The sequence below is a fragment of the Pan paniscus genome, chromosome 16 (assembly GCF_029289425.2).
Source record: "Pan paniscus chromosome 16, NHGRI_mPanPan1-v2.0_pri, whole genome shotgun sequence".
Taxonomy (NCBI): Eukaryota; Metazoa; Chordata; class Mammalia; order Primates; family Hominidae; genus Pan; species Pan paniscus.
Window position 1 is genome coordinate 5,791,068 of NC_073265.2, and position 22,964 is coordinate 5,814,031.

The 22,964-nt window shown below is 47.2% G+C and overlaps 1 protein-coding gene across 9 annotated transcripts in view; it reads right to left on the reverse strand.

The window, feature by feature from the left end:
- Nucleotides 1-22,964, reverse strand: part of ENTREP2 (endosomal transmembrane epsin interactor 2) — a 564,821-nt gene that overhangs the window by 18,873 nt on the left and 522,984 nt on the right. For all 9 annotated transcript variants that reach the window (XM_057299836.2, XM_055098181.3, XM_055098174.2 and 6 more), the window contains 3 exons: nucleotides 16,033-16,140; nucleotides 1,343-1,503; nucleotides 678-813 (listed from right to left, as the gene is read on the reverse strand). In XM_057299836.2, coding sequence (XP_057155819.2) covers nucleotides 678-813; nucleotides 1,343-1,503; nucleotides 16,033-16,140 — 405 coding nt within the window. The remainder of the gene's footprint in view (nucleotides 1-677; nucleotides 814-1,342; nucleotides 1,504-16,032; nucleotides 16,141-22,964) is intronic.

Below are 22,964 nucleotides of genomic sequence, written 5' to 3' on the forward strand. Positions count from 1 at the left end.
GCAGACAGCGAGCAGCCGGCCAGGCCTGATCTGATGCCCGGTACCAGCGCCTGGCCAGTGATCTGGGTAGAGATAACCATCCGGGGCTCCACGGCTGCTGAGAAGCCCAAAGCAGGTGCAGTTCTGGGTGGGCCTGGATGCTTCTGGTCATGCTGTCATCTGCTCTCCTCTGCTTGTTGCTTGGGCTCAGAATTGGCTTCAGCCCCTACCCCCGCCCCTCCCTGGTGAATCTCCAAGTCTCCCCTGCCCACACCCTCTGCTCCAACTCACTGCTGTGTTCCCCAGCCATGCCCCAGTCCCCAAGGCCTCCAGGACCTCCCTGACCACCTGTCACGGGAGTTCGTGACTCGTGGCTGCAGAAATGGAACTGGATATCTAAGGGGAAAAGCACCAACACTGGGTGCCCCAGGCCCGGGCTGGCGTCTCTGCAGGTGCCGCTCTCTGAGCCTGTGGCCTCGTCTACAGCACAGGGCTGATAAGACCAACATCCCACAGGTTTGCTGAAAGGCTTCAAGAGAGATGAATGCATCCGGGGGCCTCAGCACAGGGCAGTCATGAGTGTTCACCTCACAGCCAGCTCGGACCTGGCGCGGGTGAGGTGCCTTCCGAGGGCAGGCCGGGACGGTGTCCCTAGCATTCCCACGGGAACTGGCTTTGTCTGGGGCCCCAGGCCTCACCTGGCTGGCAGGGGGCTGGCCCACCACCGCCTCGTACGGAGGGGGGAGCTCAGCAGGATAGAGCAGGCCGGGGCTATTGATGGCCACGTCATACAAAGTGCCGAATGGAGACGGAGCAAAGTCCAGGTGGAGGCCCCTGAAAAGACAGAATCATCACATCGTCATTGCCCGAAGAAGGAGGCAGAAGTGCTGACAGCTCTCAAAGCCGCCAGAGCAGGGGCAGCCAGGGCTTCCCCTCTTCTAATACTTCCCATCATTGTGAAATCAAAGCTTCAGTCACTGGGTGATTTGCACTTTTGTTTTTTTTTTTCTGGAACGACATCAACATTTTCAATCAACTCTACTGACCTGTCCATTAAAATTCAAATAATCATACAGCTGATTACATCTTTCATTAAACTGTACATGTTACACGAATGACTGCAACGTGACCGCAGCTTTGCATGTCATGAGAACTTAAGGCAGCAACACCTGTCTGCCTCCGGCTTCTTTCGGGTTGCGTTGCAAAGGTGCCACAGGGAATGTTGTATGTCTAAGACCCTCTCCTTCCACTTCCCCTCCTCTGTTCTCACCGCCATGCCTGCAGGACCACTGCAACTCCCACCACCCAGACACTGCTGCCCATCTTAGTGGTTTCGAGATGGGGGCAGCCGCGGGAGACCAACCTCTGGGCCTCAGCGGACGGTGTGCAGGTGTACTCTGGGGGGTAATAGGGTGGAGGCGGGAGTGGGGGGATGAACTCGTCGAAATCCAGGGTCTGGTGGAGAACGGTGCCGTGAGGAGTCACGCAGGTGGGGTTGGCAGGATGTGACCTCTGCGGAAGGAACTGGAAAACAGAGACAGCCACAGAGTTATCTGGGACATCTTGTGTGGCTTGTGTCTCATTAAGCTAATTATACGAGAGCTTTAATGATCAGTTTGGAATGCCTGTAATTTCAACTGTCAAGCCATGACTGCTAAGCACACACTTTAAAATGAAGGCACCAGGAGGAACGCCTCGTCTCAGAAGTCTCAAAACGCTTTGTTGCCCACGCTGTTATACAGAATGCCTCTTTTTAAAGAAAACATACGGTCTGGGAAGTCTTTCATGCTGTCCCTACCACTCCAACTGGCCCCTCTGATGACAGTACTCAAAGACTGCAGACGGAAGGCTGCCTGACGTGCGTGGTTTAAGACGGCACTTCGGCTGGGTGTGGTGGCTCATGCCTGTAATCCCAGCACTTTGTGAGGCCGAGGCGGGTGGATCACCTGTGATCAGGAGTTCGAAACCAGCTTGGTCAACATGGCGAAACCCCGTCTCTACTAAAAATACAAAAAATCAGTTGGGCGTAGTGGTGCATGCCTGTAATCCCAGCTACTTGGGAGGCTGAGGCAGGAGAATTGCTTGAACCTGGGAGGCGGAGGTGGCAGTGAGCCAAGATTGTGCCATTGTACTCCAGCCTAGGCAACAGACTGGAGTGTTTTTGAGACTCTGTCTGAAAAAACAAACAAACAAAGATGGCATTTCTCAAAGTGTGTTCATGAGAAAACACTAGACCCTCCCCTCGAAATGTCCCCACCCCACCCCAGAATTCCCGTGGTGAATCTGTGGGAAATGCCACATGCTCCCTTCTTGGAGTCCTGCATTGTGCATTCGTGTGTTAAAGGCTCTGAGAAGGGCTGTGCTGAAATACTTATTTAGCTGTTTAACATTTTAACCCAGCATTTCTCAAATATTTCATAATGGGCCCCTTTGGACACGTAGCATCTATTAATATTTTGCAGTCTCAGGATTTCACACAGTTTGTAAAACACTGCTCTGAGGAAAGAGAGACAACTTCATGAGTTCCAGAACATTCTATTGGCCAACCTTGAACACCGAGATGCTGCTTTAATAGTGAGGTGAAATCCCTTTAACAAAAATGAAACCTGTTTCTGCCTAGTTTTCCGTTTCTGAAGGACTAACCAACAACCAACTGCTTTTCTTTCCACCTTCACATCTCTGCTGCCCAGAGGTCACCTGTGGCGTGAGATGCCTGGGACATTGCTCCAGCTCCAGTCAACGCCGCCCTATGAGGGTCTACACGGCAAAAAGATCCATGCTGCAAAAGCTCTGGGCCAGGGGCCCTCCTGGCGCAGGGCAGGTGAGGTAAGGAGAGGAAGGGTGAGTGTGTGTGTGTGTGTTGTGTGTATGTGCATGTGTATGTGCGTGTGCATGTGCATATGTTATGTATGTGTCTGTGTATATATGTATGTGTGTGTATGTATGTGTATGTACATGTGTATATGTGTATGTATGTGTATGTGCATGTAGATGTGTGTGTCTCTGTGTGTATGTGTATGTGTGTGTATGCGTGTGTGTGTGTTGAGGGGAAGACAGGGACCCAGAATCACCCTACACAAGCAAGGACAGCTCCATTAGAAAACAGTGAGGTCTCCAAGCACTGTGTGGGGACTGCGCTCCCCAAAGCATTCATGAAGAACGCATCTGAACGGGTCTTGAAAGATTGGTGGGATTTCATCTAGTGGGCGCTCAGGGAGACACTCAAGCCCCAGAACAGGTGAGCCAGGGAAGGATGTGTTTAAGAAAAGCAAATAGATAAGGCTCTGGAAGTCAATTCTTAATTCTGGGGCACTGGGGAGCCTGTAAGGGTGTTGGAGCTGGGGAGCGGGGGACTGGAGCTGCGTGGTAGGAGGTGCCTTCTGGCAGCAGGGGTAGGGTGGGCTGGAGCTGACAGAGGCCAGGACGTGAAGCACTTTTGCACTGGTAGGGGTGAGGTGACAATTCTGAATGGGGTCAAGCGCTGTGAAATAAGCATGCTCTAGGTTGACGAAGAAAGGCTGGTGGCCGTGTCTAAAGGTCTAACACATCACAGGAAAATGGCTCCCGTGGGCCTCCTAACACACGGAGCACACTCCTCGCCTCTCTGGCTGGACCGACCCACGGCTGCGTGTGTTTAATTGTCCGAAACAGAGGTGAATCATCCGGTGTGAGCAGGACGCATGTGCGTCTGTGGTCCTCCGCCTTGGAGGCTGTCAGTCCTGATGCCTGCTGCACAGAGCTGAGAAGCAGGGCGAGGGCAAATGCCCTCAGGTCTAATCAGGAAATATTTTCAATTAGTCTCTATCAGAAATTAGAAAAAATATCAATGACATACCCAAGCAAAACTAATGACATGCAGACGCCAAAACACTTTCCAATTCAAGGCACCATTCCACCAGGAAGGAGAACAAGCATTTGAGGAGGGGCAGAGGTGCAAGGGACCCTCTCCGCAGGTGCAAGTGAGCAGAGGCTGCCGCACACTGGAGGCTATGTAAAGGTCAAAGGACGCGGCTGCATCTGCTCCGGGTCGCCTTTCGGGGACATGTTGGCCCCACCTTCCTGGACTCTTTTCCCAGGAATCCTTTGACCTTGACTCCTCAGCCTCCCCAGCGAGAATCCTGCAAGTGGCGCTTGACGTCTCCCCTCTCTTCCCCACCATCAGTGTGTGTTTAATTAGGTCAGGGTGTGTCTCTCGCGGCCCAGGGTGGCCAGCTCTGTCCTCTGCTCTGCAGGCTGGGGCTGGAGGTCTGCAGACTACCCTTCCCAGGCTGCCGTGCCTGGGCTGCCGGCGGGCTCTGCCTGTAGGGCACCTGGCCGGCCTGCGGGGCGAGGATGGAGCTGCGGGTTTCCTGCGCCTCCCCACTTCCTCCCTTCTGTTCCCCGGCTTTGCGGGCTGAGAGCTGCCCTCCGCAGTTATTCCACTCTCTGTAACCTCAGCACCCTCTTCTGTTCCTTCAGCCTTCCACACCCAAGTAACCTGCTCCCCGTAACTGTGTTGAAATCCTAAGGGCAATTTCTTTTCCTGACCATCTGGGGCACATCTATTTTACCCACCTCTGTACCCGTCTCACAATCGCACACAGCGGGTACTCAGTAAACTTCTGCAGAGGAGACGGGCAGACGCCTCCTTGCGGGGCAACTCCACTCAGCCCGTCCACCTCCTCCTCGCAGGAGCTTCTAACCTGTGTGCCTCTCTGCCTTGATTTTCTGTCTCTGTAATCTGGTCGCCATCCTGCTACCACAGCTGTTTTTAAATCAATCTGATGAGGTCACTGCAGTTGAAAAGACTTTAATGAAACCCTGGCTCACTGAACTCCATCTGGTTTCCAGCTTCCTAACCCAGCGCCCCCAAACTCCCCGCTCTTTGAACAAAACTGCTCTAATCCCTACTATCAAACACGTATTGTTCCTTCTTCCCAGCTCCCCACCTCCCTTTCACCTGGCGCCTCCCAGTCACCTTCAGGACCAGCGGAAATGCCTGTGACCCTGAAAAGCCAGTGGGCAGCCACCCCTCCCCCACCCCGCCCAAGCTCCAGGCTCTGCAGCCTCACCTGCATGTTGACTGCCAGGTATATAAAGCTCAACTCTGCACCTGGAGGTGGAGGGCAAAAAAGGGGCTGTGAACAGTCCCTTCTTTCCCAGGTGGCTCTGTTTGCCCTGATCTGTAACTGTCTTCTCTGATCCATGTGGTGACAAAGGTACACCTGTGTCTGGTGCCCAGCTGGGGATCATGCACCTGACGTGGGCATCACTAGTGCCCAGGGCTGTCCCCGCACAACAGGAGTGAGGATTTGAGACCCCGCTGGAGAAGAGCCCCTGCTCAGTCTGCTCCGGGGAGAGGGGATCCGAACTCAGGTGTGTGCTGTCCACCTTCTCAGGTGGGTGCATGTGGAAGTGATGGAGGATGAGAACTAAGGCTACCTGGCCTTGGGCAGCTTCCCAAAGCCCACTTAACACAGAGCCCCGAACATTTCGGTCTATCCACACAGCCCAGAGTCTGGGATCTGAGGGAGATCGTGAAGAGGTCAACCTGCCTGGGACCGGGAGTCAGACCGCAAGTCAGTTGTCTCTGGGCCCTGCCTGGGCACTGAGGGCCCACAGGATGTGAGCACATTTCTGATCCTGTGAGTCTCAGTCCCCTTCCCTGAGAAGCACCATCGCTCACACAGACCCAGACAGCAGGGCTGTGTGGCTGAAAGGAAGGCTTGGATCATTAGCATGAGCTCATCCAGCCCATGCCTCCATCTCCTGCCATCGGGAACAAGGTGGGGCAGGGCAGGCATCAGGGGTCTGTGGACAAGGGCCGGGGACTTCCAGAAACACCGTGGAGCTCTGAGCTGCCCGTTCCTCCAGGTCCCAGCCGGGTCTGCTCACCTCCCTTTATATTTAGTGGTTTCCTGCCCAGCACCCACTCTCCCTGCTCCCTCTACCAATGTCCTTGCCACATCCTGGCTCCTGAAGGGAGCACACACACCTCTGAATTTTTCCAGAAAGACTCAGAATTACAGGGAAGGGCCTTCTCCCTCTGCCTTCCTTAGACTTGGTAGAAACAGCAGGCTTGTTACTACTGAAGTTTGCTGAATCAACTTCCTCCTGGACAACCCTGCAGATGAGCTGGAGCTCCCGCTCTGCGCTCCAGACCCTGGGGAGAGCCCGCCCTGCGGCCCCCTGGTCCTGCCGCCACCCCCAGGTAGGTTCCATGCCCACCCAGGGCTCCAGGGTGCCTTACTGCACAGGGTGAGGCCTGTGTTCATTATGACTGTAATTGCATAAGGAAATAGGGATGCAGACAGGAAGAGCTGCTCGTTCTGTGAAAACCAAGTTGAATGCTTTGGAAAGACTCAATAAAGGAGGGCAGCCAAGCAGAAACCACTGCCAAGTCAAGTCCAGGCAAGGCAGGTCTAAGAGCAGAGAAGAATCATAAAAATCTAGGGAAGGTCTGTCTCCCCTGGCTGGCTTCCCCTGGCTGGCTCCACTTTAGAGGAACTGAATCTGAAAATCATTGATGGTGTGATTTCCACAAACTTTCTGCAAGAAATACACCCAGACAGGACAACAGACCCATAACCAAAGGGATGACCACAGCCCCAAATGAGATGACTGGTCGACAGATGCTCATTAGCATATCTGACGTCAAAGAAAAACGATTGTGTGTCCACATCATTTTTATGATTGTCTGCATTAGCTGTTTGGATGAAGTTCCTGGTCTGATAGATAAGTAGCATCTACTGTCCAGAGACAATTCTGTGGAGCCCAGGCCTCAAGGACCTCAAGGTTACTGTGGGTCCCCAGAGTGCCCTCTCCAGCAGGTGCAGCCAGTGCTGGGGTGAGGCGGAGAGAAGATACTGGTGAACTTGGTGATGCTGTGGCTCCCATGGGGTGGTGTCGTGTCCCTGACCAGCCAGCACCGCTTAACCAGCTCCATGGGCAAGCCCACAGTTACCACGCGATGGAAGGCACAGTGCCCCCTCTGCGCTGTCTAAAGGAGGTCAACTCTGTAGGGCAGACAGCTACCTAAATGACAATAATGAAAGATGAAGTTAATAAGCGCATGCCTAATGGAGATACATGTCATAGTAGATGATATTCCTGAGGCTGCAGCAGCTGGCAAGGAAGTAAGTGAAGAAGAAAACAATGTATCAGAAAAGTGGAAGAATGAGATAACATTTAAAAACAACAACAAAAAAATGACATTACAGACACTTAAATGATCAAAAACCTTTTCCGCTAAATGATGTCAATCAACCACATTGTATCATCATCAGAATGTCTTTTGCCACGATTTCCACACATATTAGAGGAGCTCAGCTTCATCAGTTCTGACAATAGGCAGAACGCTTTGCTTCTCATGGATACAAGCATGCATTATGCTAGTTCCATCGGCACTTAATGATCCCAAATTGCTGATCCACAGAAATAAGATGGGAGTTTCAGGTTCTTTGGAGACTTGTTCTTGCTATTCCTAGATTCCCACCAGCACTGGACACATAGCAAAGCCCCTGAGATAATTGCTGACTAACTGAATGAATGAATGAGTGAGCAAAGAAGTGAACAGATCAGTAAACACAAAACTGGGACTCTTCCTGAAAAACGGTTACGGCTGGAATTTTGATCAATTGTGTAAGTTGTCAGCACATCAATCACAGTAGAAATCACAGCCTGGGTCCTTCCTGCTAACATGGAGGAGCAGGGAGAGGGGCTGGGGAAGTGGGGCTGAGACCCGCACAGTGGAGCAGAGTTGCCAGGCTGCAGGGCTGCCTTGGGGGCAAATTGGGAAGAGGTGCTCCTTCCTGTGGGAGGCCAGGGTATGGCTGTCATCCCCTCAGCCCAGCACCCCTCTGTAGGGCGCAGCACAACAGGGCACCAGAGAAGGGCCGTGGGGGCTGGAGCTGTGGCTCGGGGGGCTTCCCACAGGTTCTTTCTGAGAAAAGAAATTAGTTGATTGGGAAAGGGTGGCCGAAGGGCTTACACACACTTGCCCACAGTGACCTTCCTCCTTAATTATGCTCCCTTTATAAATTAGTGCTTCTCACTTGGAAGGTCTCAGATACAAATAAACACCAGAAATGAAGAGTTAGTACAACAAAAGCCACAACTGAATGCAAGAAATGAAAACCCGCTCAGAACAAAGAGGCCAACATACAGGAAGGTAAAGAACACAGAAACAGCAGTGAGCAGTAAAGCTTCTATAAAATTAAATCTAAAGGGGTCATGAAGATGTGAAGGGATGCTGTGATTTAAGGGCTAAGGAGGAGTGACATAGAAAAGACATCCCAAAGAGCTTACACTCTAACACATTTCGCCTGGAACTAAATGACTTTAAACCACCGCAGGAAAACCCAGAAGCTGGCCATGGTGTGGGAGGAGGAGGGAAGTGACGCACTCCAAAGAAATGACAGGGTAAGAAGAAAGTCATGCTGAGGAAAGCACAGAACACCAAGACACACAGATGCCAAGAGACGCCTTCTTCTCTGGGACTAGTGGTTGCCTGGTTAATGAATAAGAAAGTTATTTAAAGTGGGGAGTTTCACACACACATACACATGCAAACATAATACATACATACTGAACCCATTTTACTTTAACTTAAATCCTGTATATGTGGAGAAATTCATAGAAAGACACAAACTACCAAAACAGACTTGAGAAGAACAGAAAATGTGACAAGAGATTGAATTAGTAATAATACAACTACCCGCAGGGAAAAGTGCAGGCTCAGATGGCTTCACTGGTGAACTCTATCAAATATTTAAAGAAGGGCCGCGCGCGGTGGCTCATGCCTATCATCCAAGCACTTGGGGAGCCCAAGGAGAGAGGGTCACTTGAGCCTACGAGTTCGAGACCAGCCTGGGCATCATAGAGGGACCCTGTCTCTACAAAAAAATTAAAAAATTAGCTGGGCATGGTGACGTGTGCCTGTAGTCTCAGCTACTTGGGAGGCTGAAGTGGGAGGATTGCTTGAGCCCAGGAGGTAGAGGCTGCAGTGAAACATGATCGCACCTTTGCACTCCAGCTGGGGGGACAGAGTGAGACCTTGTCTCAGAAAAAAGCAAACAAAAAAAAAAACATTTAGCCGGGTGTGGTGGCTCACACCTGTTATCCCAGCACTTTGGGAGGCTGAGGCGGCTGGACCACCTGAGGTCAGGAGTCCAAGACCAGCCTGCCCAACATGGTAAAACCCCATCTCTACTAAAAATAAAAAAATAAAAAAATAAAAAATTAGCCGGATGTGGTGGCATACACCTGTAATCCCAGCTACTAAGGAGGCTGAGGCAGGAGAATAACTTGAATGTGGGAGATGGAGGATGCAGTCAGCTGAGATCAAGCCACTGCACTCCAGTTTGGGTGACAGAGAGACTCCATCTCAAAAAAAAAATTAATGAATAATTAATACAAATTCTTCATAACAATCTTCCAACAAACGGAAGAGGAAGAAACACTTCCAAACTCTTCTATTAATATGAAAAGGATTACTTATCATAACCAAGTGGGATTTATCTCGCAAATGCAAGGTTGGCTTAACATCAGAAAAATCAATCTGTGTAATTCAACATATTAATAGAACAGAGGACAAAAACCCTATGGTCATCTCAATAGATGCAGAAAAAGCATTTGACAAAATCCAACTTTCTTTTTGATAAAAAAGACCCAACAGGCTGGACACGGTGGCTCATGCCTGTAATCCCAGCACTTTGGGAGGCCGAGGCGGGCGGATCACGAGGTCAGGAGATCGAGACCATCCTGGCTAACACGGTGAAACCCCGTCTCTACTAAAAATACAAAAAATTAGCCGGGCGTGGTGGCGGGTGCCTGTAGTCCCAACTATTCAGGAGGCTGAGGCAGGAGAATGGCGTGAACCCGGGAGGCGGAGCTTGCAGTGAGCTGAGATTGCACCACTGCACTCCAGCCTGGGCGACAGAGCAAGACTCCATCTCAAAAAACAAAACAAAACAAAACAAAACCCAACAAGCTAGGAATAGAAGGGAACTTCCTGAATCTGATCAACAGCATCTATGAAAAACCCACAGCTAACATACTACTTAATGGTGACAGACTGGATGCTTCCCCTAGATACAAGCTAAGAAAGTCCACTCTCACTGCTTCTATTCAACATCGTAGTGGAGGTTCCAGCCAGGGCAATCAGGAAAGAAGACAAGATGAAAGACATCCAGAGTGAAGTAAACTGATTTCTATTTGCAGGTGACATGATTTTGCATATAGAAAGAATCCAGAGAAAAGCCCAACAACAATAAAGCTCAAAATGAGTTCAGCATGGTTTCAGGATATGAGATCAATATAAAAAATCATTTGTATTTCTATATATTAGCAATGAATGATCTGAAAATTTAATTAAGATAGTAATTCCATTTATGATAGCATCAAGAAGAATAAGATACTCAGGAATAAATTTAACAAAAAAGCAAAACTTGCACACTGAAAACCGTGAATATAACTGAAAGAAATTAAAGAACATCTAAATGAATGGAAGGGTACCTCATGTCCATAGGTTGGAGGACTTACTATTGTTAAGATGACAATATTCCTGAAACTGATCCACAGATTAACCACAATCCTTATCAAAATCCCAGGTGGATTGTTTGCAGAAATTGACAAACTCGACCTAAAGTTCATATGAAATGAAAGGGCACAGAATATCCAAAACAATGTTCACAAACTACAGAACTGGAGGGCTCACATGTCCATATGTGAAAACTTACTGTGAGGCTACAGCAATCGAAACCATGTGGCACTGGCATCAGGACAGACATAGGTCAATGGAATAGAATTGAGAGTCCAGAAATAAACACGTATATCTATGGTCAATTGAGTCTGACTAATGTTACCAAGACCATTCAATGGGGAAAGATTCATTTTTTCAACAAATGGTGTTGGAAACAGAACAAAGCTGGACCCCTACCTCACACAGTGTATAACAATGAACTCAAAATGGTCTAAACACCTACCTGTAGGCCGGGTGTGGTGGCTCACGTCTGTAATCCCAGCACTTTGGGAGGCTAAGGCGGGCTGATCACAAGGTCAGGAGTTTGAGACCAGCCTGGCCAACGTGGTGAAACCCCGTCTCTACTAAAAGTACAAAAATTACCTGGGGTGGTGGCACACACTTGTAATCTCTGCTACTCGGGAGGCTAAGGCAGGAGAATTGCCTGAACCTGGGAGGCGGAGGTTGTGGTGAGCCGAGATCACACCACTGCACTCCAGCCTGGGTGACAGAGCAAGACTCCATCTTGGGGAAAAAAAAACCAAAAAACCCTAAGTGTAAGAGCTAACAGTAACACTATAAAGCTCTTCGGCATTGCTTTCTTAGATGTGACACCAGAAGCACAAACAACTAAAGAAAAAAACAGAGAAACTGAACTTCATCCAAATTGAAACTTTTGTGCTTCAAGTGAAAAGATAACCCACAGGGTGGGAGAGAAATTTACAAGTTATATATCTGATAAAGGGGTTGTGCCTGAAATACAGAAATAACTTTTACAACTCAGTAATAAAAAGACAAATAACCCAATTTTAAAAATAGGCAAAAGGTCTGAAAAACATTTCTTTAGGGAAAATATACAAATAGCCACAAGTGCATTAAAGTATGTTCACCATCATTAATTATCAGGGAAAAGCAAATCCAAACCACAATGAAATACCACTTCACCACCACTAAGATGGTTATAATTAAAAGAAAGATCATAAGTGTTGGCGTGGATGTGAAGAAACTGGAACCAAAATGAAATACCACTTCACCACCACTACGATGGTTATAATTAAAAGAAAGATCATAAGTGTTGGCGTGGATGTGAAGAAACTGGAACCACAATGAAATACCACTTCACCACCACTACGATGGTTATAATTAAAAGAAAGATCATAAGTGTTGGCGTGGATGTGAAGAAACTGGAATCACAATGAAATACCACTTCACCACCACTAAGATGGTTACAATTAAAAGAAAGATCATAAATGTTGGAGTGGATGTGAAGAAACTGGAACCCTCATGGTCTCACGGTGGGAATGTAAAATGGCACAGCTGCTTTGGAAAACAATCTTGCAGTTCCTCAAAAACAGAATCATCCTTATGACCCAGCAATTCCCTTCCAAGGTATATACTCAAGATAAATTAAAACATATGTCGACACAAAAACTTGTACAAGGATGTTCATAACAGCATTATTAATAACAGCCAAGAAGGCAAACAGCCCATATGAACATCAACTGATGAATAAGCAAAATGTAGTATACTGATACAACAGGATATACTGTTGAGCTATAAAAAAGACTGAAATGTTGGTACATGTAGAAACATGAATGAACCTTGAAAACATCATGCTAAATGAAAGAAGCCAGACACAAACGGCCACATGTTGTATCATTCAATTTATATGGAACGTGCAGAACAGGCAAATCCATGGACACAGCAAGTAGATTAGTGGTTTCCTAGGGCTGAGGGGTGGGAAGGAAATAGGGTGACTGCTAAAGGCTATAGGGTCTCTCTTGGGGATAATAAAAATGTTCTAAAATAGATTGTGGTGAAGGTTGTACAACTCTGTGAAGATATTAAAACCGCTGAATTTTAAATGGACGAATTGTATTATAGGTGAATTGTATCTCAAGACAGCTGTTACCCGATCCCCCATCTCACAGATCCCTGGTAAAAGAAAAAAACCATTTATACAGTGTCCCTCTGAATCCACAAGGAATTGCTTCCAGAACCTCCTCTGCCACTGGATACTAAAATCGGTGGAGGGTGAAGTCTTTTATATAAAATAATGTTGTATGTGGACATAACCTACACACATCCTCCTGTATACTTTGAATCATCTCTAGAATACTTCTAACACCTAATACAATATAAATGCTATGGAAATAGTTGTTATACTGTATTGTTTTTTATTTATATTTTTGTTGTTGTTTTGTTATTTTTATTGTGTTTTTTCCTTGAATAGTGTCGATCCACGGTTGGCTCAGTGGGAGCTGACTGTACATACATGGACTGACCTTTTTCTGCCCGAGTAAAGCCTCTTTCTGAGAGTCAGTCTGCTGTGTGGAGTGCCTCGTGGTCTTTCCTGCATAAGCTGCATCCATAAGACGTGAATCTAACAACCCTTTTCTGTGTTTTTAAAGTGGGGCTAGAGCTGAAAGGCACTTGTCAAGCAATGTGTATGTGGACTCCCTCTAGATTTTTTTTTAATTTTTTTTTTTTTTTGAGTCTCAATCTTGCCCTGTCGCCCAGGCTGTAGTGCAATGGCACAATCTTGGCTCACTGCAACCTCCACCTCCCAGGTTCAAGCCAATTTCCTGCCTCAGCCTCCCGAGTAGCTGGGATTATCGGCATGCGCCACCATGCCCAGCTAATTTTTGTATTTTTAGTAGAGACGGGGTTTCACCATGTTGACCAGGCTGGTCTTGAACTCCTGACCTCAGGTGATCTGCCGGCCTCCCAAAGTGCTGGGATTACAAGCATGAGCCACCAGGCCCAGCTCCTCTAGATTTTTATCAGCATTTATCGCAACCGCCATAGTTGTCTCACTTGCATCTGATGGATAGCAATATATTCAGCAGCACCCCCTTTCACCGAACCTTTCCAAAGAACTCGACTGTGCTGTACCAGAAACAATTATCTTTCTGCACTCATATTTCATGGCTTTACATAGTACTAGAATATGTAATTACAACAAATATCACTGGCATAAACTAGTTAGGAATAGCTACAACTGTCCCTTGGAAAGCTCATGGCCCAGCTTCCTGGAGCAGAAATGGCGCAGGGGTGAACTGCGGAAGCTACTGGTAGGGAATGGTTCGCACAGCCAGCCTGGCTCAAGCCTCGGCCCACATGGCAAGAGCCGACCTCCATGTGGCCACCACGTTCCTTCAAATCGCATTCCCACAGATGAGCGGACTCATCCCATCAGCAGCTCTGTGAGGACAGCAGGGCACACACTTCATCTTTAGAGCTGAGGAAACGGGGTCCCACAGACAGTGATGCGCCCAAGATTGTGCCAGTCCCACAGGGCGCCATGGCCACCCTCTGAATCCACAGGGAAGTGTGGATTCACCCACCACCAGCTCTCTTTTGCCTCACCCTTGACTCTCAAGCCCGGCAGCAGAGCCGGGGTCTCATCACGAGAGCAGAGCCTTGGGCTCCCGCGGTACCCATCACAGACTGGAAAGGATGTGCTGGCAGGAAGCCGGATATTTCTGCTTCCAAGCCAGGGTGTGAGGCAAACTCACCCACAAAGTACTCAGTGAGGAAACAACAGGGCTTCTGACGGCAGCCGCTGTCACCGCAGCCTGCCTTTCCCTTGCACAGTATTTTCTGCTGGTAAAGAGCCTCAGCCCACCGCGTCTGCAGACATTGCTGCGACGTCCCAGTGACAGACTGATATTCCCTACACATTTCAAATCCAACACATCACACGTATTAGGGATCTCCAGGCATCCCATTCATTCCACTTCACAAGTGAGGAAACTGAGGCACAGGTAGGTTCAGTGACACACCCAGAGCCACCTGCCTCGAATGCAGAAGAGGTGGGACTCAGACCCTGGAGTGCCTGGCTTGAGACGCACGGCTCCACGCCTGCTCATGCCCCATCCATCACAACTACAGAGCGACTCTGCACACTGCTGTTATAATCGTATATGCTCTTATAAAGAGAATTTACTTTATTCTTATTTAGTTGGCAATTTTCATTTTAAAGCATAAAACCAGGAGAATGCAAACTTTTAGCATTTACATGCCTTTAGTTCTGTAAGTTTGGTCAAATTGATGTGATATTTACAGATCAATAGTAAAATCTGCTGAGGTGAGGAGAAGCCCCTGGTACTTAACCTTTCCTTTACAGAACACATTGGAGAAAATTGCCAACATGAGGCCCCGATGAACAAGGGCAGAAGTTCATGGCTACCTTAGAACTGCTTAATTAGATACCTTTCAGAAAGGGCAGCCTGGCTGTGACAGCTGTGTGGATATACACCGGGAGGGAGAGACTCCCGTGGCATGCAATTAGGACCAAAGAATTTTTAACGTCTTGGTAATGATGCTCTCTGGCCCTGTATCTTGATGAACTGGATGTTGACTGCCACAGGGTGAATGACAAAGAAGAGCACATTAAAAAAACCCACTATAAGAACCAGCTGCCTTTTCTTGCATAAGATGCATAAATCATTGCGTGGGAAGCAGCGTAGGTCTCAAAGGGGCAAATTGAGAGACAGAGAGACAGAAAGAGACCGAGGCAGAAAGACACACACAGAGACAGAGAGAGACAGACACACACTCATACACACACACACACGTGTGCGCATAGATATTCCTACCCTTACCATGGAAGAACAATATTTTTTCATCAATTTCTCTTTGTTGTACTCAGTAGCATTCCGATCAGTAGGCTGTGTTCCATTCACATTGCAACAGGAAGAGCGTTCATTATTTATGAGATGTGTATTTATAAATGTGTATTAATAACCCACATATTATAACATGTGTTAGTGAACCATGCTCCAGGCCTCCTCGCTGCCCCTGGGAGTGGCAGGTCTTCCTGTGTATGACCCTGGGCAAAGGGTCAAATGATGGCCAGTGACTGGCCGCTGGAGTATGAGCTCAGGGTTCATTAGCAAATCAAAAATGCACAGGTTAGCAATTTTCCAACTGGAAAAGAACTGATCTTCTAACACCTCTAAACTTCCCGGATTAAAAGAGAATTCTGAAGCCCGAGGAAGGCACCTTGCTTTGGAGGTGCTGGGTCCAGGGGATGTCCAGGGCTGCAGGAATTTCACTACATGACTCAAGGGCACATGCCAGGGGCCATCCTAGAGAACACGACAGTGGCAGAACCCTGTCAATATGGAGCTCCAACAACACCTAAAATAAATACATCAGCGGCGCCACGTGTGCAGATGCTTGGTCTTCCAGAGGGCAACACAAGGTGGCCTCCAGGTGCCATGGACTGTCAGGGGCCGCTGTCCTCACCGCATCTGGCTGAAGCCAGAAGCGTCCACTCCTACACTGGTTTCAAACCGCGCAGAGGAGGAGGGGATCAGGCCACTCACCATCTGCAGGACGTCGGAGGAGACCATCTGCATACAGCACATGGCTGTGGCCAGCGCACACACGATAGTGGACAGGACGTTGAGGGCACACACGCTGAAGAGGAGATCCTGCGAGGAAAGGTGCAGGAGAATGTCAGCCTCATCCTGAAATCCCAGATAGCAGAATCCTTAGCCCTCCTGCCAGGGCCCAGAATGAGCGAGGTCGATGACCATCCACGTCACGGAGGTTTTGTTTTGTGTGTGTCTGTGTTTTCCTCATAATCAAAATTGGCCTTTCATAGAAACACATTCGTTTATTCCGTCACAATGATGATCAAAGTATTCATAATACTCAACAATGTGTTTTACAATTTTGATAATTATTAGGTAGTCAGTAACATGTCTAAGGAAATCATAAGGTGGCCAACATTTAAGGAGGTGGGCCATTTTTATCAATCACAACCTATAACTCAAGTGAAACTTTTTATCTTGAGATAATTGTATATTCACATGCAATTGTAAGAAATCCTACAGAGAGATCTTGGGTACCCTTTACTCGTTCTTCCTTAATGGTAACATCTGGCAAATCTATAGTACAATATCACAGCCAGATACTGACATTGGTATAGTCAGGATGCAGAATAGTCCCATCACCACACTGGTCCCCCCAGTGTTGACCTTTTATAGACACACTCACCTCCCTTTCCCTGCTCCCCATTTAACCCCCAGTTCTGATCCCCTGTCTGTCAATCACTAGTCTGTTCTCCATTTTTTATAATTTTGTCATTTCAAGAATGTTGCATAAGTGGATTGCACAGCATGTAACCTTTCAGAATTGACTTTTTCCACTCAGCATAATTCCCTTTAGACTCATCCAGGTTGTCGCATGTATCAGTAGTTGACTTCTTTTTATTGCTGAGTGGTATTCCACCATATGGATGTACCACATCGGTTTAATCCTCAACAACTGAAGAATATCTGGCTTTTTGGTATTCCAGTTTTCCAGTTGTGGGCTATTACAAATAAAGCTGTTGTGAACCTTTGTTTATAGGTTTTTGTGTGAACGTAAGTTTTTGTTTCTCCGAGATAAATGTCCAAGAGTACAATTGCTGATTTGTACAGTAATTGCATGTTTAGTTTTATTTTAAAAACTGAAAAAATGCCTTCCAGAGTGGCTGAACAATTTTTAATTCCCACCAGCAGTGTATGAGTGATTGGGTTTCTCTGCATGATTGCCAACATTTGGTGTCACTGTTTGTGTTTTAGCTATTCTCATAGGTGCATAATGATACTCCTTTATAAAATGTTTTATTTTGCATTTCCCTGATGCTAATGATGTCGAACATCTTTTCATGTGCTTATTTGCCATCTAGAGATCCTCTTTGGTAAAATGTCTGTTCATGTTTTTTGCCCATTTTCTAATTGATTGTAATGTTTACTTTTTTTTTTGTAGTGTTGAGTTATGAGAGTTCTTTATGTATTCTAGGTACTAGTTCTTTGTCAGATAGGTGGTTTGCAAATATTTTCCCCCAGACTGTAGCTTGTCTTTTCATGTTTCATATAGAGTCTTAGTCAGCTCAGGCTGCTATTACAAAAATACCATAGACCAGGTAGCTCTAACAACAGTCACTTCTCACAGTCCTGAAGTCTGGAAGTCTGAGATCAGGGTGCCAGCCTGTTGGATTCTGGTAAGGGCCTGCTTCCTGGTTGAAGATGGCTAATGTCTCACTGTGTCCTTGCTTGGTGAAAAGAGGGCAGGGGAGCTCTCTAGTGCCTCTTTTAAAAGTGTCCTAATCCCATCATGTGGAATCTACCCTCATGACCTAACAACCTCCCAAAGGCCCTGCCTCCTATTAAATAATAACATATTGGGAATTAGAATTTCAACATATGAATTTTGGAGGGACACAAGCATTAAGTCCATTATATCTGAGTTTTTAAAGAACAAAAAATTTTAATGTTCTTGAGATCCAACTGATCAACTTTTGTTCCATACTTTTGGTGTCAAGTCTAAAACTTTGTCAAGCCCCAGATTGTGAACAGTTTCTCCCATTTTTTTCTGAAAGTTTTTATAGTTTCATAGTTTGCATTTAAGTCTATGCTCCATTTTTGTTCTGAGACAGGGTCTTGCTCTGTTGCCCAGGCTGGAGTGCAGTGGCACAGTCATGGCTCACTGCAGCCTCCACCTTCTGGGCTCAAGTGATCCTCCCACCTCAGCCTCCTCAGTAACTGAGACCACACATGCATACCACTGTGCCCAGCTAATATCATCTATTTTAAGTTAAATTTTGAATAACATGTGAGTTTTAGGTTTAGGTTCCTTTTTATGTTTTTAATTTCATTTTCCAAATGTTGTTAGTACATAGAAATGTGATTGATTTTTGTATGTCTATGTGATATCTTGAGACTTTGCTGAAATTGGTATCTTGGGACTTTGCTGAAATTATTAGTTCTAACAATTTTTTGAAGATGCCAGGGGATTTTCTGTGTAGACAATCAGGCCATCTGCAAGTGTTTTATTGATTTCCTTCCATTTTATTACCTTTTATTATTATGATTGTTCTTTTTTTTCGCCTCGTGGTGCTAGCTAGAACCTTGAGCATTATAAATAAAAATATAAGATGACTAAGATAATGAAAGCAGACATCTCCATCTTGTGCTCTTAGAGGGTAAACTTGATGGAGTTTTAACAGTCGAAGTGCAATATATCCTTCATTGAGAAGCTTACTCTCAAATCCATGCCAGAAATAGAAAAAAAAAAAAGACTTAGAATGATAGTATGTCCTTCAATTAAATCTTTTCATATACAAGTGTACAAAATACTGTACACACTCAAAAAGCTATCAGAAAACATGAATCTTTCACCACAAAGGCTATGGCATTAATCAGATTAGTTTCAGTTATCTAATCAAGGGGTTGGCAAGTGCTCAAGAGGAGATGGGGAATGCCACCCTCACTGACATGCTCTGTGCGTGTGCTAGGATGTGGGCACACAGAGTCTAGCAGCATCCTCAGGGCTCGTTCATGTATACATGAGCCCATGTGTTCCAATCTGTAACATCCTCTGGACAATTCCCTGTTCTCCTACAAACATCACTGCCCAATCCCCTTCCTCAGAACCTGCTCATCAGTTCTCAAGCCCACACTGTGAAACAGTAAAGAAGTGTGATTAGGATAATATCATGGAAGGTGGTTAACATACAGTGTTTAAACACTTTCCCAAGTTTATAGAACCCCGTGCACATGTGAAGGCAGAAAAATGAGTCCTGAACTTAAGAAGCGTTAGGCAGAACCGGCCGGGCGTGGTGGCTCATGCCTGTAATCCCAGCACTTTGGGAGGCAAAGGTGGGCGGATCACGAGGTCAGGAGATCGAGACCATCCTGGCTAGCACGGTGAAACCCCGTCTCTACTAAAAATACAAAAAATTAGTCGGGCGTGGTGGCCGGCGCCTGTAGTCCCAGCTACTTGGGAGGCTGAGGCAGGAGAATGGCGTGAACCCGGGAGGTGGAGCTTGCAGTGAGCCAAGATCGCGCCACTGCACTCCAGCCTGGGCAACAGAGCGAGACTCCATCTCATAAAAAGAAAAAAAAAAAAAGAAGAAGCGTTAGGCAGAACCAAGGCAAGGCTCAGTTTAGGGCTAACTATTCCCCACTTCGGAGGTAAGGCCTATCCGAGTCCCTGAATGATGTGGGAACAGGCACTGTTCCTGTGTGAGCACCAGGCACTGTTATCACTAATCCTTTCAGGCAGTTCTTTTCCCAGACTCAGGTCGTTTCTTCATATGCACGTGCTAACCAGCATCCAACTGACAACTCCAGGCAGACCCTCTGAAGACCCCCATGTTTCTCTCCTGGTGCAGCTCTGCCCTCGATGGTGCTCTGTCCTAAGAACTCTTGTCTCCAGGCCTTGATCCCCCTCAGACTCTCAGCTCTCTAAGCCCACCCCAGGGAGTCTGCAGGGACCCTGCTGAGTTCCCTTTCCAGCACTGAACCTGGAAACTCTCTCAAGGCAGTAAGCTGGGGCAATCGTAGGGCTCACCTCGTTTATCACCCACCCCTCAGGGATCAGGGTCCTTCATTGCCTGATAGTGTCTTCCTGCACTGTGTCCATTTTGGGGGGCTGTTTCAGGCAGGAGGTTAAATCCAGTGTCCTGCTACTCCATCTTGGCCAGAAGCTCTTGGTGGCTTTTTTGTTTGCGTTTTCTAATGTTTGTAGCAGGACTAGGTGGACTGCCTTAGGGATCCTACTATAGGCATCTCCACTGCCCTCCCTGCTCCTACAGCTGCTAGACATGGAGCAGGATGGGGGCTTAGTTGTGGCAAACAGCAGGCACAGGTGGGGCTGGAGGGAGGCTGAGGAGCCTAGATTGTATTTTGCAGGTAATGGAATGCCACTGAAGATGTGTGATGCTGGGAAAGAGGTCATACAACATGTTTTTTGTTGTTGTTGTTGTTTGTGGTGGTGGTGGTGTTTTTTTTGTTTGTTTTTTTTTTGAGACGGAGTCTCACTCCAGTCCATGCTGGAGTGCAGTAGCGTGATCTTGGCTCACTGCAACCTCCATCTCCCAGGTTCAAGCGATTCTCCTGCCTCAGCCTCCTGAGTAGCTGGGTCTACAGGTGCCCGCCACCATGCCTGGCTAATTTTTTTTGTATTTTTAGTAGAGATGGGGTTTCACCATGTTGGCCAGGCTGGTCTCGAACTCCTGACCTCAGGTGATCCACCCGCCTCGGCCTCCCAAAGTGCTGGGATTACAGGTGCAAGCCACCATGCCTAGCCCATGCAACCTGTTTTCAGAATTGATTGAGAAAGACACCTTTGCAGGGAGGGCCTAGCACAGAACTATAGATGGAGTAAACATTGGTTGAAGTGAGACTGGACACAGGGCAGTGACCCGTGAGGCGGTACCGGAGAGGAGTCAAGCAGAGCCCAGGAGGACGCATGCAGATGCCGGTCTGAGGCTGACTCTGAAGTTCAGAACAAAAGGGCGTGGCTGTTTACTGAAGTAGGGGAGACCGGGATGCGGGTGCAGATATAGTAGAAAGATGATTCTGGTGAGTGGAAACATGAGATGCCTGCGCGTGGGCCAGGGACTGTGGGAGAGAAGCAGTCTTAACGAACACCTCAGCAGGCCAGGCGCGGTGGCTCATGTGAGGCGGGAGGATCACTTGAGGTCAGGAGTTCGAGACCAGTCTGACCAACATGGTGAAACCCCGTCTCCACTAAAAATATAAAAAAATTAGCCGGGAGAGGTGGCACATGCCTGTAATCCCAGCTACTCAGGAGGCTGAGGCAGGAGAATCGGTTGAACCTGGGAGGTGGAGGTAGCTGTGAGCCGAGATCATGCCATTGTATTCCAGCCTGGGCAACAAAGCGAAACTCTGGAAGAAAAAAATAAATAAATAAAACACCTGAAGTGGTCTGGGACATGTGGAGGCTGAGTTACCAGTGGGCCTGACCCACTGAGATGTTGGCAAATGGTTGGAAATTTGGGGCTGGGGCTGACGATGGAGATCAGAACTGGAGGTGTGGACCAGGAGTCATCCCTACAGAGTTCAAATGTGCCTTCACCTTGCGGATGTCCTTGATGTATCTGCGGGCCCCTGTGTGTCCTCATTCCCCTCTCCAGATCCATCAGACTTCAGGGGCCTGGGGGCCTCCGCAGGCTCCCTACAGAAGAGGGCATTTCTTTGATGAAATTACCATTCTCACCTCAAAGATACACCTCAGCATAGTTTTCCTCTAAGTGACATGAATTTTGTGCTGGATTCTAGAAAATTGACAGATTTATCCATGTGCGCAGTAGCTGGCTGGGTGCCTTTTCTCTCCTGTGAGGAAGAGCTTCTAAAATGTCTTAAGGCTCAGCCAGAAGCTTTAGCACATTTTTGAGCAGGAAGTTGGACTCACTGTAGTCTTAAAACAATCCTGCTGGTGAATGAAGTCATAATTAGAACTCTTAAGTATGTATCTTATATATCTCAGGAGAACAATTCAAAGTTATAACTAAAATAGCGACATCTTTTTTTTTTTTTTTTTGAGATAGAGTCTCGCTGTGTTGCCCAGGTTGGAATGCAGTGGCGCAATATCGGCTCACTGCAACTTCCGCCTCCCAACTTCAAGTGATTCTCCTGCCTCAGCCTCCCGAGTAGCTGGGATTACAAGCATACGCCACCACGCCCAGCTGATTTTTGTTATTTTTAGTAGAGACGGGGTTTCACCATGTTGGCCAGGATGACCTGAGGTGATCCACTCGCCTTGGCCTCCCAAAGTGCTGGGATTATAGACGTGAGCCACTGCTCCCGGCCAATAGCGACATCTCTTAATGTACCATTGCTAAAATATAAGCAATACCTTTACTTTGTCCTCAATCTAGAAATTTCAACTTTATTGACCACATAATCTACTGTCATTTAAATGAATGCCTTTCTAAAAATAATATTAATTTCGCATATGCTACCAAATGAAACTACTCACAGACAGAAGCACCAACTCTGACCTCTGTTTGCATACGCATCATGAGGCAACCTGCTTTACGTCTCATGAAAGGTATTCATTTGAAATACATGCCAGAAAGACTTTTCCCCTCCAGCTGTTTAAATACTTGATGTTTTTCTAAGTAACCGCAAACCACCTGCTATTGCGTTTGTGTTTCTTCAGAATTCTTTTTTGGCTTAAATGACATTATCTCTGCCTTTTTTTTTTTTTTTTTTTTGAGATGTAGTCTCACTCTTTCGCCCAGGCTGGAGTGCAGTGGCGTGATCTCGGCTCACTGCAACCTCCACCTCCCGGGTTCAAGCGATTCTCCCGCCTCAGCCTCCCAAGTAGCTGGACTACAGGCGCACGCCATCACTCCCGTCTAATTTTGATATTTTTTTTTTTGTAGAGATAGGGTTTCACCATGTTGGCTAGGCTATCTCTGCTTTTTGAGAGTTTTATCAGAGTCCTTTACAAATAC